General features: G+C 41.8%; 1 protein-coding gene across 4 annotated transcripts in view; it reads right to left on the bottom strand.

Annotated features, from left to right (window-relative positions):
• NDFIP2 (Nedd4 family interacting protein 2) overlaps positions 1 to 14,352 on the bottom strand; it is a 154,881-nt gene that overhangs the window by 115,397 nt on the left and 25,132 nt on the right. For all 4 annotated transcript variants that reach the window (XM_073580439.1, XM_073580441.1, XM_073580440.1 and 1 more), the window contains exon 2: positions 815 to 971. In XM_073580439.1, coding sequence (XP_073436540.1) covers positions 815 to 971 — 157 coding nt within the window. The remainder of the gene's footprint in view (positions 1 to 814; positions 972 to 14,352) is intronic.

Below are 14,352 nucleotides of genomic sequence, written 5' to 3'. Positions count from 1 at the left end.
AGTAGGAAGCTTTTTCTCTTATTTTAGTCGCGCTGATCTACTGAGTATTACCAACTTATTTTTTTCTCAAATCCGCCATACTGTTACAGAGTTCTGGGCCTTTTTATTTCGTGCTAATTTTTATGGTCCTTATTAGAAATCGTGGCTCACTGGATAATTATGCAGAACAGCCTAAAGACCCCGCCAGAAAAATCCTGTCAGCCACTACCACTCAAAAACACCATAAAATGTAGCACTAAACAAAAAATGCAATACCTCCAGAGCCACACAGAAAATTTACAAATAGCACACACACAAAAAATCGAATACTCAGTGGAGCAGAGGGAATAAAATATGAGCAAAAATTGGTTACTTTTGACCTGGTGACCGGTCCACCTTAAACGAGATATTTTCATCTTCTAAAAGAGATGGCTTATCACTAGGGTGTCAATTATGTGGGGGGGGGGGGGGAATCCAACTGGTCCTAATTTAGTTCTGCATCCCTTCTAAGTTTGCATGTTGCTGCTTCCTAACAGCCGGCTATGGAGGGGACTTTTAGTGATCCCATTTGCTTGAATGGTGCTGTACTGCAGTTCCCCACAGGGTGGAGAGGACACCATAAGGACTCGTCACATGTTGGGAAGGGTAGTCCCTTTCTAACCAATACAACCTGCAATCTTATGATAGGAGTTGTGCATTGCTATACAAACTTGAGGTCATGCAGCAAAACATGTTTCATGTAGTAATTCAGTTCTCCTTGGACTGAAAAGAAGATTTCCACATGGCTGATACACATGAATGGGCAGCAATGATCACAGCGTATCTTCATACATACCAGTGTCCACACAACTGTCCACGACAACACTGCTGTACGGTGGGGGAGATGCATCTACCGCAGCTGCGGCTGTAGTCTGGCAAGCTTGAGAAGCTTGTGATGAGGTTGATGGCTGCTCTACAGTTGGGCTTTCCGAGGCATCTTCCTCATTCTCTAGCTAAGGGAAAAAAAAATATGAATTTCCTCGCTCCACCTCCCAAGGACAGAATATGGAACGTGAAAGGTCAATTAGATGATGTAGTCTGATATTATTACCTGGTCTCAGACACTCTGGTCTATTTGCACCCTGCACATAAAAAAGGTTCAAGTTGATGTAATGTGTACAGGGGCCTATTGATAGTACACAGATGCCTGAGGGCTTTTACCATGTCTGATCCTTTGGCATCGTGGGTGACAAGTAATGTGTATATTTATGGGGGCGTCTAGAGGAATATTGCACTATGATCCTTAAGATAGGCGATCAATACCAGATGTTTGGAGTCCGACATCGGGCACCCTCACTGAACAGATGTTTATAATTTCCAGCGATGGATAAACAGTTGCAGAGCTGGACAGCAGAGCTCCATCAACTGTTTAGTGGTCGCAGCCGGCTACCACAAGTCCACTCCCATTCATTCCCAACTGTGTACATCCAGCCTCTGCCAGAGCTGGGAGCAGCTGACGGGCTGCGGTGCCAGGTGTTGGACCCTCAGTGGTCTGATATTGAAAAGTCAAGGATAAATCCTAAAAGAGAAAGACCATTTTAACAAAAGTTATCTACTGTTTATGACCAGGTAAGATAGTAGGAACCGTATATGAAGCGATAGAATTGTGTACTTCCATTACTAATCTGAATATTGCAGTAATTATGACAAATACACGAGAACTAAACCTTGCTGTATACAATCACGTGGTCAGATAAAAGAGTAAAACACAGAAAAGTCCTTCATGAATAAGATCAGTATGGGACAGAAGATCACGGTATAACATCACTGTGATACAGGTCTTCATGCCTTTTGTGCCCCTACAGCACCCATCTTCAAGGATCATATATTATACCGTGGTTTTTACAGAGAAATAAGTAGAGACACTCAACCGCTTTTCTGAAAGCAATATTAAAGGGAGGAAAATACTGATAGATGTCCACAATCCTGGCACAAGGAGAACCTTCACGTGCCCCCATAGGAAATCAATAGTGGCAGAAAAAAAGATGAGCCATCTTAAGGCTAGGTAACTTCGTTAACTTGCTTAGACTCTTTAGAAAAGTCATGAGCTTCATTCTTTTTAAAGGGAAGTCTCATGAAAACATTAGTTTTATATTGAACGGGAGGATCCCATTTCTCGATGGACCAGCTTTAATTGTCAAAATGGACATAGCAAACACGGAATTGTCATAAATGGACTTCTCCACCTGTGCACCTCTTCATTCTGGCTAATAAATGGGGTCACAGGCACAGAACCGCTCTATGATGTCCATATAGCAGACATAACCCCACATACTGTTTGCCTGTAATACTTTCTTAATGATGTAACTATGAGATACTATACTTTATAAAGTTCTTGTATATAGATGATATCTACAGCTTACAAAGACCACATAAGCTCGTTACATTACAAGTGCCTTGGGCAGTATGGCTCCAAAATGTTACCTACTCCTGCTGGTCAGGGACAGGATCCATGTTTGGTGACAAACACAAATGGTATACTTTTTGATGTTTAAATAACATATTTACTTGAAAAATCCAGAAATGACGAGATCTCTGGGTATTTCCATCAGATCAAGCAAAGCTCAACCACAAATATCATACCTTGTCATCTCACTCACACAAAGCCAGTCTCTTTGCTCTAGAAAGGCTGACAGTTTTTGGCATGTACGTAGACCCAATCAGTGTGTTTACTGCCATATACCAGCAAAGTAGTAAGGATTCCGGGTGCAGGAGCACTGCCATACAATATAAGATAAGCAATTACATCTAGAAATAAGAAGTAAATGGGATCCAACAACCTGAAGATAAATGACTCAGTCAAGGCTCCTTTGAAAAGGGCATGATGTGACGGCTGGGCAAATTTCACTAAAAAGTTTGCAAAATTAGTCAATTGGTATAGGGATAGCTCGACAATCCTCTGACCTAATAATGTGGGATTGGGAATAACAAATTTCAACATGCTTGATCCTTTGTTATTCAAGAAGATCCGCAGCACCATAAGTGTCAGGCAATGGCGTAAAGCCCCCATACACTAAAGTCGGACTACCCCATTGCTATTGTCGCTTGGCTCACAGCTTTCATATGTGCACTAGTCAAAAAGTGAGCATGACTAGGTAAAGATCACTTGTGAAGCCTCACAGCGTGTACTTTCAAGATTCTCTGGTACTGACGCCAGAAGCGGGCAGTCATACGACTGACCGTTTCCGATAAGAAGCTCCTGGCCACATTCTGACTAGACCTCCAGCTCCTTGTGCCAACACCGTAGACCTGAGAGGATACATAGAGTGACTGCAGACTTTCGTGTCTAACCTGGACAGCCTGTTTTGGATGTTCTATTTCGCTTCCATAATCCAGCAGAATGTGAAGGGGGGGGACAGATTACTGAAGAATAATTGTACTCCACATTATCCACTAAAGCCTGCAATCATAGAAGGAGCCTTGATAAGAATGACCCATCCTGAGCAGTGGCTGTAAATATGTTCATTCATGATTGGGCTGATTTATAAAGCCTAAAAATCGTAGTTGCCTACCAACCACTATGTTGCAGACAATATGCATGCTGTATGGGTAGGACGATGGTAGTAACTGTAGTAACCGTTTGTAAATAAGTTTTCATTGACTTGTATAAAGTCAATCAACGCTCAGTATGGTGAGAAATCTGTGAATGTAAACTGTGGCACTAAATTAAAGGGGTATTCCAGTAGATAGATGTTATCATCTAGTCACACTCCACAGGATAGGAGATTACGCCTCGATCGGTAGTAATACCAAGACCCTCACTGATCGCCAGAATAGGGCACTATTATCAAAGTGAGAATGAAAAACCGTGTTCCCACAAATCTATAGAGAACGAGTGGCGGTCAAGCATGTGCGCTGCTATACATTATTAGGGACAAAATGCCCTCGGTACTGGTGATTGTTGGAGGACTCAGTAGTTGAACAGCCACCAATCTAAAAGTGACCATCAACCCTGTGAATAGGAGATAATTGTCTCCAACTGGAATATCCCTTTAATCATTGTGAACATTAGAAACCAAATATTCACCGGTTTGCTGAAATCTACATATACATTTTTATGACTCATTTATCATTAGGAACAGGATTTAGGCTCTGTGCACACGGTGCAGATACTGCTGCGGATCCGCAGCAGAACTGCAGGTGATGTAAAGTACCATTATTGGCTATGTAAAAAAAAAAACCGCTGTGCACATGCTGCGGATTTTTCCGCGCAGATTTCGTGCGGAAAAAAAAGCAGCATGTCACTTCTTTTGTGCAGTTTTGCTGCAGTTTTCCACCTGCTCTATTCTACAACTCCGCAAGTGCAAAACCGCACAAAAACGGCAGTAAAACCGCACAAAAAATGCACTAAATCCGCAGGAAAAATGTAGGTCATTTAATCTGCGGATTTAGTAAAATCGGCGCGGGAGGATCCGCACCGTGTGCACATAGCCTAAAGCCAACATTGAGAATTAAGATTTCCAGACAATCAGACAAAAAAAAAATATATTCAAGAATTAAAAGATTACTGTAAACCACAACTCAAATTACCTGTGAACACGGCACAGGAGTTGCCTGTACGGCCCCTGACATGCTGTGCCACGTGCCATTGATCCGGCTGGTAACAGAACACCCTGACCTGCACTAAATGTGCCCTACAATAATCGCTCTCTTGTCTGACCAGTGAGTACAGAAAGCACTTGGACTGATGAAGGATCAGAGCAATAGATGTGCGCTGTACACGCAAACCATGGCCCGACTGGTGTGTCAAACGAGTTCTATCCATGTTTTTCCATCTATAGCACTTGTACCTGGAATCATCCTTGGGGTGGCTCACATGTCCAATCTTTTTCAGTCCCTGCAAAAGACATGTCCAATACTGATCCAAGCGTCTAATCAAAATTGCCAAAACAAGACTATGGGTCCGTAAGATAAACTGTGGACCACACAATTGAGGGGCCCGGATGGGAACGCAGCCTCAGTGACCTGGGTGGCTGCGGGCTGCTATTTTTAAGCTGGGGGGGGTGGCAAGATCAATGGCCCCTTATCAGCCTGAGAATACTAGCCCCCAGCTTTCTGCCTTAGCAAGGCTGGCTGTCAAAAATGGGGGGGTACTCCAAACCCTTTTTTTTTTTTATTATTATTTAAAGAAATTAAAAAAGCAACGTGGGGACCCCTCTATTTTTGATAGTCATCCTTGCTGAAGTCGACGGCTGAGGATTGCAGCCCGCAGCTCTGAGTTTTGCCTGGCTGGTTATCAAAAATATAGGGGAACCGAAGGCGTTTTTTAACTTATTTATTTATAGTGGTGGCTGATAAATACTCCCATCAGCTGCCACCTGCGCTCACTTATTAGTGGCAGCAGGGGTAGGCTGATGGGAGCAGTAGTCCCATCAGCCGCCACCTGCTCTCGCTGCTATCAGATGACTATAACTCTCAACATTCTCCTCTGCTCGCACTGATCACCGACAGAATAGGGGAGAATGATGAGAGTAGTCTTCAGCATCACCGCTGGGAAATAGCGCTAACTGTACCTCTGCTTTTCAGGCACTGGTACGTGTCACACTGATGATATCAATGTGTGTCATCCGTGTGCATGTGTGTGGGGACGTTTTACAGCCCTTACTGCTGTTTAAAAAAAAAAAAAAAAAAAAAAAAAAAAAAAACACACATGGACATGTCAGTAAATTTTGCCCACAGACACACGATCCCCTTGAAACACACTGACATGTGCACAGAGGGTCTACCTGTGCAAGTGTCTCCGGTACATGTGAAAACTGTCACCACACGTACCAGACACACTGAAGTGTGAAAGGGGCCTTAAAATAGGTAATAAAAAAAAAAAAAAAAAAAAGGAGGCACTATTGTGACATGACAATTGTGTAAATCACTGACAAAGGGCGTTCTACATGTCAGAAATGTCACACTTTTCCTGTCTAGCATGTAGGACTCTGCAATAAAGAATTCTTGATTTTTTTGTATCTATTATTTTTTTTTTTTTTTTTTTTTTTTTTTTTTAACAGTGTATGCAACACAAGCCCTCTTTTTGTATCTTTAGTTTATTGGCTGTCAGTCACCAGTATGATTTGGAACCCACCATTTTATACATTAAGTAATTTACATGTAGATTACATGGCACTTTCCCATCAGAGACCTTCTGTAATAAGGATTTTAACACTGGCTTTTATATAGCATGATCATTAATGCTTACTGATTTTCTTACAAGTTTTTTAGTTATTGGATAATCAATTAAATTATTTGCATTTTACGATGTGATGTTCCCTTATAGGAATCTAGGCTGTGTACATTGTTATTACTCAGTGAAAAAGTAGGACACGGTGTAATATCACTCAAACTGCAAAGAACATCATCCTAATCTTCCATCCATGGCACTTCATCACAATGACAATGTTATCAGGCAGGTTTAGCTAGACAAGGTATGTGCCGCTGTCTGCTCACAGCTTTCTTACCAAGTGCCCAGCTTGATGGTGACAGCTCAGATTTATGTCAGAGCTTTACAAATACAGCAGGTGAAATAGGTATTGAACCCGTCACTTGTTTTCCAAGTATGGTAAATATATTTATTTCTGAGGCTAGTTTCACATTTGCGTTTGGAGGCGCAGCGGACGCTCGCCTTGAACCTCCGCCCTCTGCCGCGATTCCTCCGGTCAGCTCTGCCTCTGGGCGCATGCCGCTGCATGCAGCCTGCGTACCCCATCTTTAGCATTGGGTACGCAGGCCGTGTGAAGGTATGCTTTTGCCGCCGCATGCGTCCTTTTGACGGTGCGGCGACCGCACCAAAATGCAACATGTTGCGTTTGGCGCAGGTCGCCGCACTGTCAAAACAACGCATGCGGCGGCAAAAGCATACCTGCGCAAGGTCTGTGTACCCAATGCTAAAGATAGAGTACGCAGGCCGCATGCAGCGTCATGCACCCATAGGTGGAGCTGACCGTAGGAGGCACGGCAGGGGGCGGAGCTTCACGGCAAGCATTTGCTGTGCCTCCAAACGCAAATGTGAATCCAGCCTAAAGGTGTTAATGGACATGAAATTCTCACCAGGTGTCGGTAACAACCCATCCAATGCATACTGGCAGAGAAATCAAGCCATAGGTGACTATAAAGTAAGTTATGAGAAATAATGAGAAATGACAAGGCAATTGTATTGAACACCCTTACTGAAATGTATTTAATACTTCATACAAAAGCCTTTGTTGGTGTTGGCCGCTTCAAGACGGATCCTGTATGGAGAAACTAGTGGAATTCATTGCTCAGGTTTGATTTTGGTCAATTCTTCCACACACACTTCAAATGCTGAAGGTCCAGTGGGCTCCCTCTATGAATTATGAGCTTTAGCTCATTCCATACATCTTCTATTGGATTCGGGTACAGTGATTGTCTGGGTCATTCCAGCAGCTTTATTTTCTTTCTCTGAAACCAATTGAGTCTCCTTCTTTGCTGTGTGTTTGGGATTATTATCTTGCTGAAATGTCCATCCTTGTTTCATCTTCATCATCCTTGAAGATGGCAGCAGATTTTTATCAAGAATGTCTCAAGCACATTTGTCCATCCATCTTTCCTTCAATGATATGAAGTTTGCCAGTGCCGTATACTGAAAAACAGCCCCTCACCATGATGTTCCCACCTCCAAATGTGACTGTTGGTATGGTGTTTTGGGGCTGATATGTAGCGCATTTTGGCCTCCAAACATGGTGTGTATTATGGACCCTAAAGAGATAATTTTTCTTCCCATCTGACCAGACTATCATCTCACAGTATTTCACAGGCTTGTGTGGTGATCAAACAGGCAATGGGAGAGTGTATTACTTACAGTTTTCTTTGAAACAATTGCAACTGTGGATTCCAGGTCTTTCTGTAGCTCCCCAAAGGTGCTACTTGGCTCTTGGACAACTGTTCTGATGATTCTTTTCACTTGTGTCTGAAATCTTGCTGGGAGCACATGGTCGTGACCGGTTTATGGTGAAATGATGATCTTTCCACTTATGGATTATGGCCCTGTAGGGATTTTCTCTGGTAGGCAATGGCAGGGACGCAGTAATGAGGCAACACACAGGCTTAGAGCCCAACTTCAGTGGTTTAATGTCACTTTAAGACAGCAGGTTAACAGAAAGTAACGGAAAAACACAAATATACCCCAGCTTGGAGAACCACTGGTCCCAGACTCACCCTTGCATGGGACGGGCTTAACTAAGCGGCTGCCAGGTCAGTGACATCCGCCAGGTGCCATTCCCAGGGTTTGTTTGGAGTCTTGCTGCTATAGCTCTGCAGCACATGCAGTCCAACAAACAGATTCAGGCTAACTCCAGCCAAGTTCCTGTATCTTCAACACACACACTCACCATGTGCCAAATACCAACCTCCATTACATAGCCCATAACCCCTCCTATAGGTGATGTAGGCATCACATGGGCTTATCACATCATCACAGGTCCTTGTCTTCAGGGCTGGGGAGTCGGTAAGCCAAACCTGCGACTCAGACTCGTCAATTTCCCTTCCACCGACTCCATGACTCCAACTCCAACATACATTGCTTATATTTCAGTGAAAAATTTATTGTAGTACAATGTGAACATCAGACATTTAATCATTTTTATGATACAATAATCAAGACATTTAGATAGAACATAATATATATTTATTGGAATGCAACTTTAGAACACAAAAAAACTAATAAATTGTAAATATGTAATACACTATGTAATATCGATTACATATATATATATATATATACACACACATACATACACACACAGTATGTGTGTATATATATATATATATATATATATATATATATATATATATATACACACACACACACACATACATATATCACTATGTAATAATCTATGTAAGTGGCAAAAAACAGTTTTTAACAAAAACATACTAAATAACATTTGTGCAGTCTATGAATTTGTTCTAAGAAATAGAATTGCCTCCATCAGATCCTCCTTCATAGATGACCTCACATCTGACCTAATAATTTTAAGGCCAGAGAACAACCTCTCTACACTAACTTGGGTTGGAGGCAAAGCCGTAACCACATGGGCAACATCTCTAACAATTTCCAAGTATAAAGGAATTGCCTCGTGCACAGTCAGTTTTGATGAACGGTTGAATTTTTCTTTTTCTTTGAGAGCAAGTGAAACATTTTGCTGAAATATGGTCAATCTGCTTGCTATAGGAGACGGAGTGAAATCTTTTTCCTTGCAGCAACGCTTTGCCTGCTCCATATCATCCAAATACTTGTCAAACTCCTCATCTGATGAGGATGAAGATATGGCAGCAGTAGCACTGTCAGGACCCAAGGTCCAGGTCCTCTTGCGCCTGGCAGTCCTCCTGTAGGCCACTCATCCTAACTGCTACCTCAGTCAGAGCTTCTTTTCCTTTAGTAAGCTGTTGATCATCAAGCAATATACGATGACTTGGGTCCACATAAACAGCTGCCAGAAAAAAATTTATTTTCCAATAGCTGTGTCTCTCTCCGTTTCATTGAAGCAGAAATGCCATCTGCGATTAAATCTCCTCTTTGGGACAGGCAAAATAGCAAGTTCTTCCACTCCCTTATGAAAATGCCAGGAGTTAAATCCTCAGCTTGTAATTTTTTAGTCACGGTAAATAGGTGATTAAGCAATTCCTTCAATTCAGCCACCTGTGTCCATTGACCTTCATTTAGGGTTACCTGAGGGTTCGCCATATCTATAAGAAACGGCTTTAGCCAGGATCAAAACTAGGGGGGGGGCAGAACCTCATACTGTTCTGCGGAATCTCATACTGCACACCTCAGCTGCTGCAGAACCTTATACTGCACACCCCTACACTTGAAAATAAAGCCTGCACCTTAAGATGTGGTGAATGCAGTCTATTTATTCCAACTATCAATTGATGTTGGAATATTTATTATTCTTTACTTCATAAGAAAATGGTAGCTCTTGGAGTCCCTCTTAACTTATGCTTATGGATTTATAACTTCCTGACAGCCAGGATACAGAGTGTAAAAGTTGGACCATTCACTTCGGACACCTTGGTCACAAACATCGGGGCACCTCAGGGGTGTGTTTTGTCCCCGTTACTGTTTTCTCTCTATACGAATGATTGCATCTCTTCAGCAGACTCAGTAAAAATCTTGAAATTTGCCGATGATATGACACTGATTGGTCTCATCAGGGGAAATGCTGAAGACTTGTATCGGAGTGAGGTGGAAAGAATATGTGACTGGTGTAAAGCCAATAATCTTGTACTCAACACTAAAAAAACTGCTGAGATGGTTGTGGATTTTAGGAAAGATCAACATGAGATACTTCCAATCTACATCCATGACGAAGTGGTTCTTAGGGTCACAGAGACCAAATTCCTTGGTGTTATCATCTCTCATGATCTTAAATGGGGGAAAAACGTGGATGCTGTTATAAGAAAAGCACAACAGAGGATGTTCTTCCTGCGTCAGCTGAAAAGATATGGTTTGTCTAAGAATCTGCTGATCTTATTCTTTAATGCTGTCATCAGATCTGTGATTTGTTCCTCTCTGATAGTCTGGTATGGGGGAGCCACTGCGCATGACAAACTCCGCTTACAAAGGACTTTCAGAACAGCAGAGAGAATTATAGGTTCCCCCCTGCCTAAAATCCAGGATCTTTATGATAAGAGTATTCGATCCCACGCATTGAAAATTTCATCCGATCCCTCTCACCCGGGACACTCCTCATTCCAACTACTCCCTTCAGGACGTCGCTTCAGAGTCCCCAAATGCAGCACCAACCGCCATATGAACAGCTTCTATCCACTCTCTGTTCAACAATTAAATCGTCATGTGTAGACTATATACTGTATCTGTCTTGTTAGATGTTACTTGTTGTATCTGTTGTTATATATTATGTTGCCTCTTTTCCACAAAGAATTCCTTGTATATATGTAATATGTACTTGGCGATAATAAATTTGATTTGATTGATTTGATGTTGATGTGTCACTGAAGACGAGCAATGCCTGTCCTGGGCGTCCTTTTGGGCAGCGATGAGGTGTACCTGACTGGGGCTAAAAAAAAAAAAAAAAAAAGTAGTGTTAGTCTGTGTGCTACCCGGCTTTCATTCTTTTTGGTACAGATAAGATATGGATAGACAGATATGGATAAATGGATAGATAGAGCGGATTTCTAATCTGCTTTTGCTATTGAAAACATTATCTATGAGCTCAAAAACCTTTCAGGTGATGCGGTTTTTTAAAAAACTGATCTGCTTTTGCAGCTGAAAAACGTATCCTCAAAAAACACAGCAAAAACGCTGTGTGTGAATGTAGCCTTAGATCAGGACTAGAACAGTCATTTATAGGACATTTCATAACTTTCCCAAATTCCTATGAAAAAATATTCAGCACATTCTGCATTGAACTACTGTACCCAATTTATTATATATTTTAGGAGTCGGAGTATTTTATACCGACTCCACAACTCCACAGCCCTGCCTTTAGGGAAAATCCCAGCCAAACATTAACTTGCTGGGAGAAAGGTATCTCCTATCCAGTAAAACACCCTTTGCTTGACCACAGCCCCTACAGTGCTCACTGGAATCTTCAGTAGTTTTGAAATTCATCTGTGACCAATGCCATCAGTATGTTTTGCAACAATAAGGCTCCACAGGTCTTCAGACAGCGCACTGGTTTTGCCCATCATGAGATGTTTCTTGTGTGGCACTTTGGTAAGGAGACACCCTTTTTATAGGCCATCAGTTGAACCAGTTGATATATTATTTTTCACCAAGTGGCAGGACTGCATTCTAATAACTGATAGATTTCAGCTGTTGTCATGACTTTCCATGGCTTTTTACACCCCTCTTCATGTGTTCAATACTTTTTCCCTGTGATTTCTCATTATTTCACATAACTTACTTTATGGACATCTATGGTTTGATTTCTTTGTCTGTGTGGATTGCATGAGTTGTTTCCGACATCTGGTGAGAATTTCATGTCAATAGCGCCTTTAGAAATATATTTACATAATAAATTGGCGACATGTTCAATAATTATTTTACTGTCTGCACATGAAATTCAAGGCAACTCTAGCAAAATCTTACATTATTATTACAATGGTCAAAATGTTCTTAAATTAGCCTTGAGACGAGCACACCGAATTAGGCTAAATACACAATATGTTTGTTGACATTGTCAGGCCATTCAGAATAGACAGTCAGGATAGATGCCAAGGCATCTGCCCACCATTGGGATCCATCTAATATATAAAGCTCAAGTGTATGTAAGTAAGTATGTATGTATGTATGTATGTCCGGGATTGGCATCCGCACCGTCGCAGCTACAGCCACAAAATTTGGCACAGTCACACGTCTGGACCCCGAGAGTGTCCTAGGCTATGTTGTGAGGTGAAATTTTAACCCCATGCGTTCCAATTCACCAAACATTTTTGCCCCTATCTACATACTGTAATGGGGAAAAAGTGTGTGTATCAAGCCCCGCCCCTCATTATGATGTCATAATGGATGCCATGGCGACGCTGATGTCATCATAGGTTGCAAGCCCCGCCGCTCATTATGATGTCATAATGGTTGACTATGGGATGGAGGATGTGTGATGGGTATATGGGCACTGGACTATGGGATGGAGGATATGCATGATGGGTATATGGGCATGGGACTATGGGATGGAGGATGTGTGATGGGTATATAGGCATGGGACTATGGGATGGAGGATGTGTGATGGGTATATGGGCACTCGACTATGGGATGGAAGATATGTATGATGGGTATATGGGCATGGGACGGAGGATGTGTGATGGGTATATGGGCATGGGACTATGGGATGGAGGATATGTGATGGGTATATGGGCACTCGACTATGGGATGGAAGATATGTATGATGGGTATATGGGCATGGGACTATGGGATGGAGGATATGTATGATGGGTATATGGGCACGGGCCTATGGGATCGTGGATATGTATGATGGGTATATGGGCACGGGACTATGGGATGGAGGATAATTATAATTTGCTATAACTAACCACAGTTAGTTATTATGCCCGGGCTCTTCAGCTAGCTGTAAATAAAGTGTATATCGCATGGTATATGTTTAGTGGCCCTTTATATGGGAAAGCACAACCTGCATCACTTTCCTACACAGCAAAACAAACGGTGTGTAGACACATACCTGTCAAATGGACCCCAAAAGAACACATTTTTGGTGCCTGTTTTGCGAATGGGGGCCTATGGTAAAGTTACCCTAAAATGTCTGGAAACGCTACTGACCTACTAAACTTTAAGCCAAGTGCACTGACACAGCATGTGTAAGATATCAGGAGAAAGGAACACACAGCTCATCATGATTCAGATTAGCTGTGACGTCACGCTCCCACCTCTCCATTTTGGCAAAACTGGAAGAAACAGTTGTGAAAACACCAAAAGATGCACAATGTGGGCGCAACACAGAGTTGAACCAAAATTTTGCAACTTTTAAAAGTACTTTATGCCAGGATTCTGAGGAGTCGAGGCCATACTCTATATGACTGTATACTTGAACACAGACATAAAAATAAGTTTGCTGATGATTTGCAGATTTTTTTTTCTATTACACCAAAACAATGGACAAAAAGGACATGAAAAAAAAAATTCAAGTAGGACTATGTAGCCGATGTCCATTCTAGGTGCGGTACATGAAGGCCGAAACACCACGTATTGAGGAGATTTTTTTTTTTTTTTTTTTTTTTTTTAATTATGCAAACAAAAAAAATGATCCCAACATTGTGCAATATGAAGTATTTGCAGATTTAATGTGGATTTATGAGCACATTCAGAAACTAAAATCCTAAACTGACCCTGACCGCATGATTACACTTGTATCACCCAAGTAAAAGCTCTTATGCTAAGGAAGAAATCAAATTAATGTGGCAAAGATGATGTCTGTAAAGTGTTGTCGAATTGCTAAATAAATAAATATAAAATAATTTGGTATCAAGCAAGATACAATCCTATAACTGCCGAAGCTAAATTATCATCGATTTAACAGATTCCCTGCTGGTAATTTTAATGCCAAATCCGGCTCCACTTCCAAGTTTTAGGATCAATCACAGAACAAGCATTTCAAGAAAAGCTAGCACAGACCAACCTCTAGCGCCAAGCTGCTGCTAAACAGGTTAACCAGGATGAGCTTTCCAGAACGTTACTTTATTTGGAGTGACAATACAGTGAGGCAACTGTGACAATTCATGAGCAATGGCATTATAATGTACTTATTCAGGAACTGAAACAAAGTACGGAGATGCCAGCCAACATACCGCCTTCTGCTGGGTCCAGTGGAACACAAACAATCTGTGGATTGTAGCTAATATGGCAAA

Source organism: Dendrobates tinctorius, unplaced genomic scaffold (genome assembly GCF_039654945.1).
Source record: "Dendrobates tinctorius isolate UK_male_01 unplaced genomic scaffold, ASM3965494v1 ptg000064l, whole genome shotgun sequence".
Classification (NCBI taxonomy): Eukaryota; Metazoa; Chordata; class Amphibia; order Anura; family Dendrobatidae; genus Dendrobates; species Dendrobates tinctorius.
Note: the sequence above shows the minus strand (reverse complement) of the source record. Positions and strands in the feature narration are given on the sequence as shown.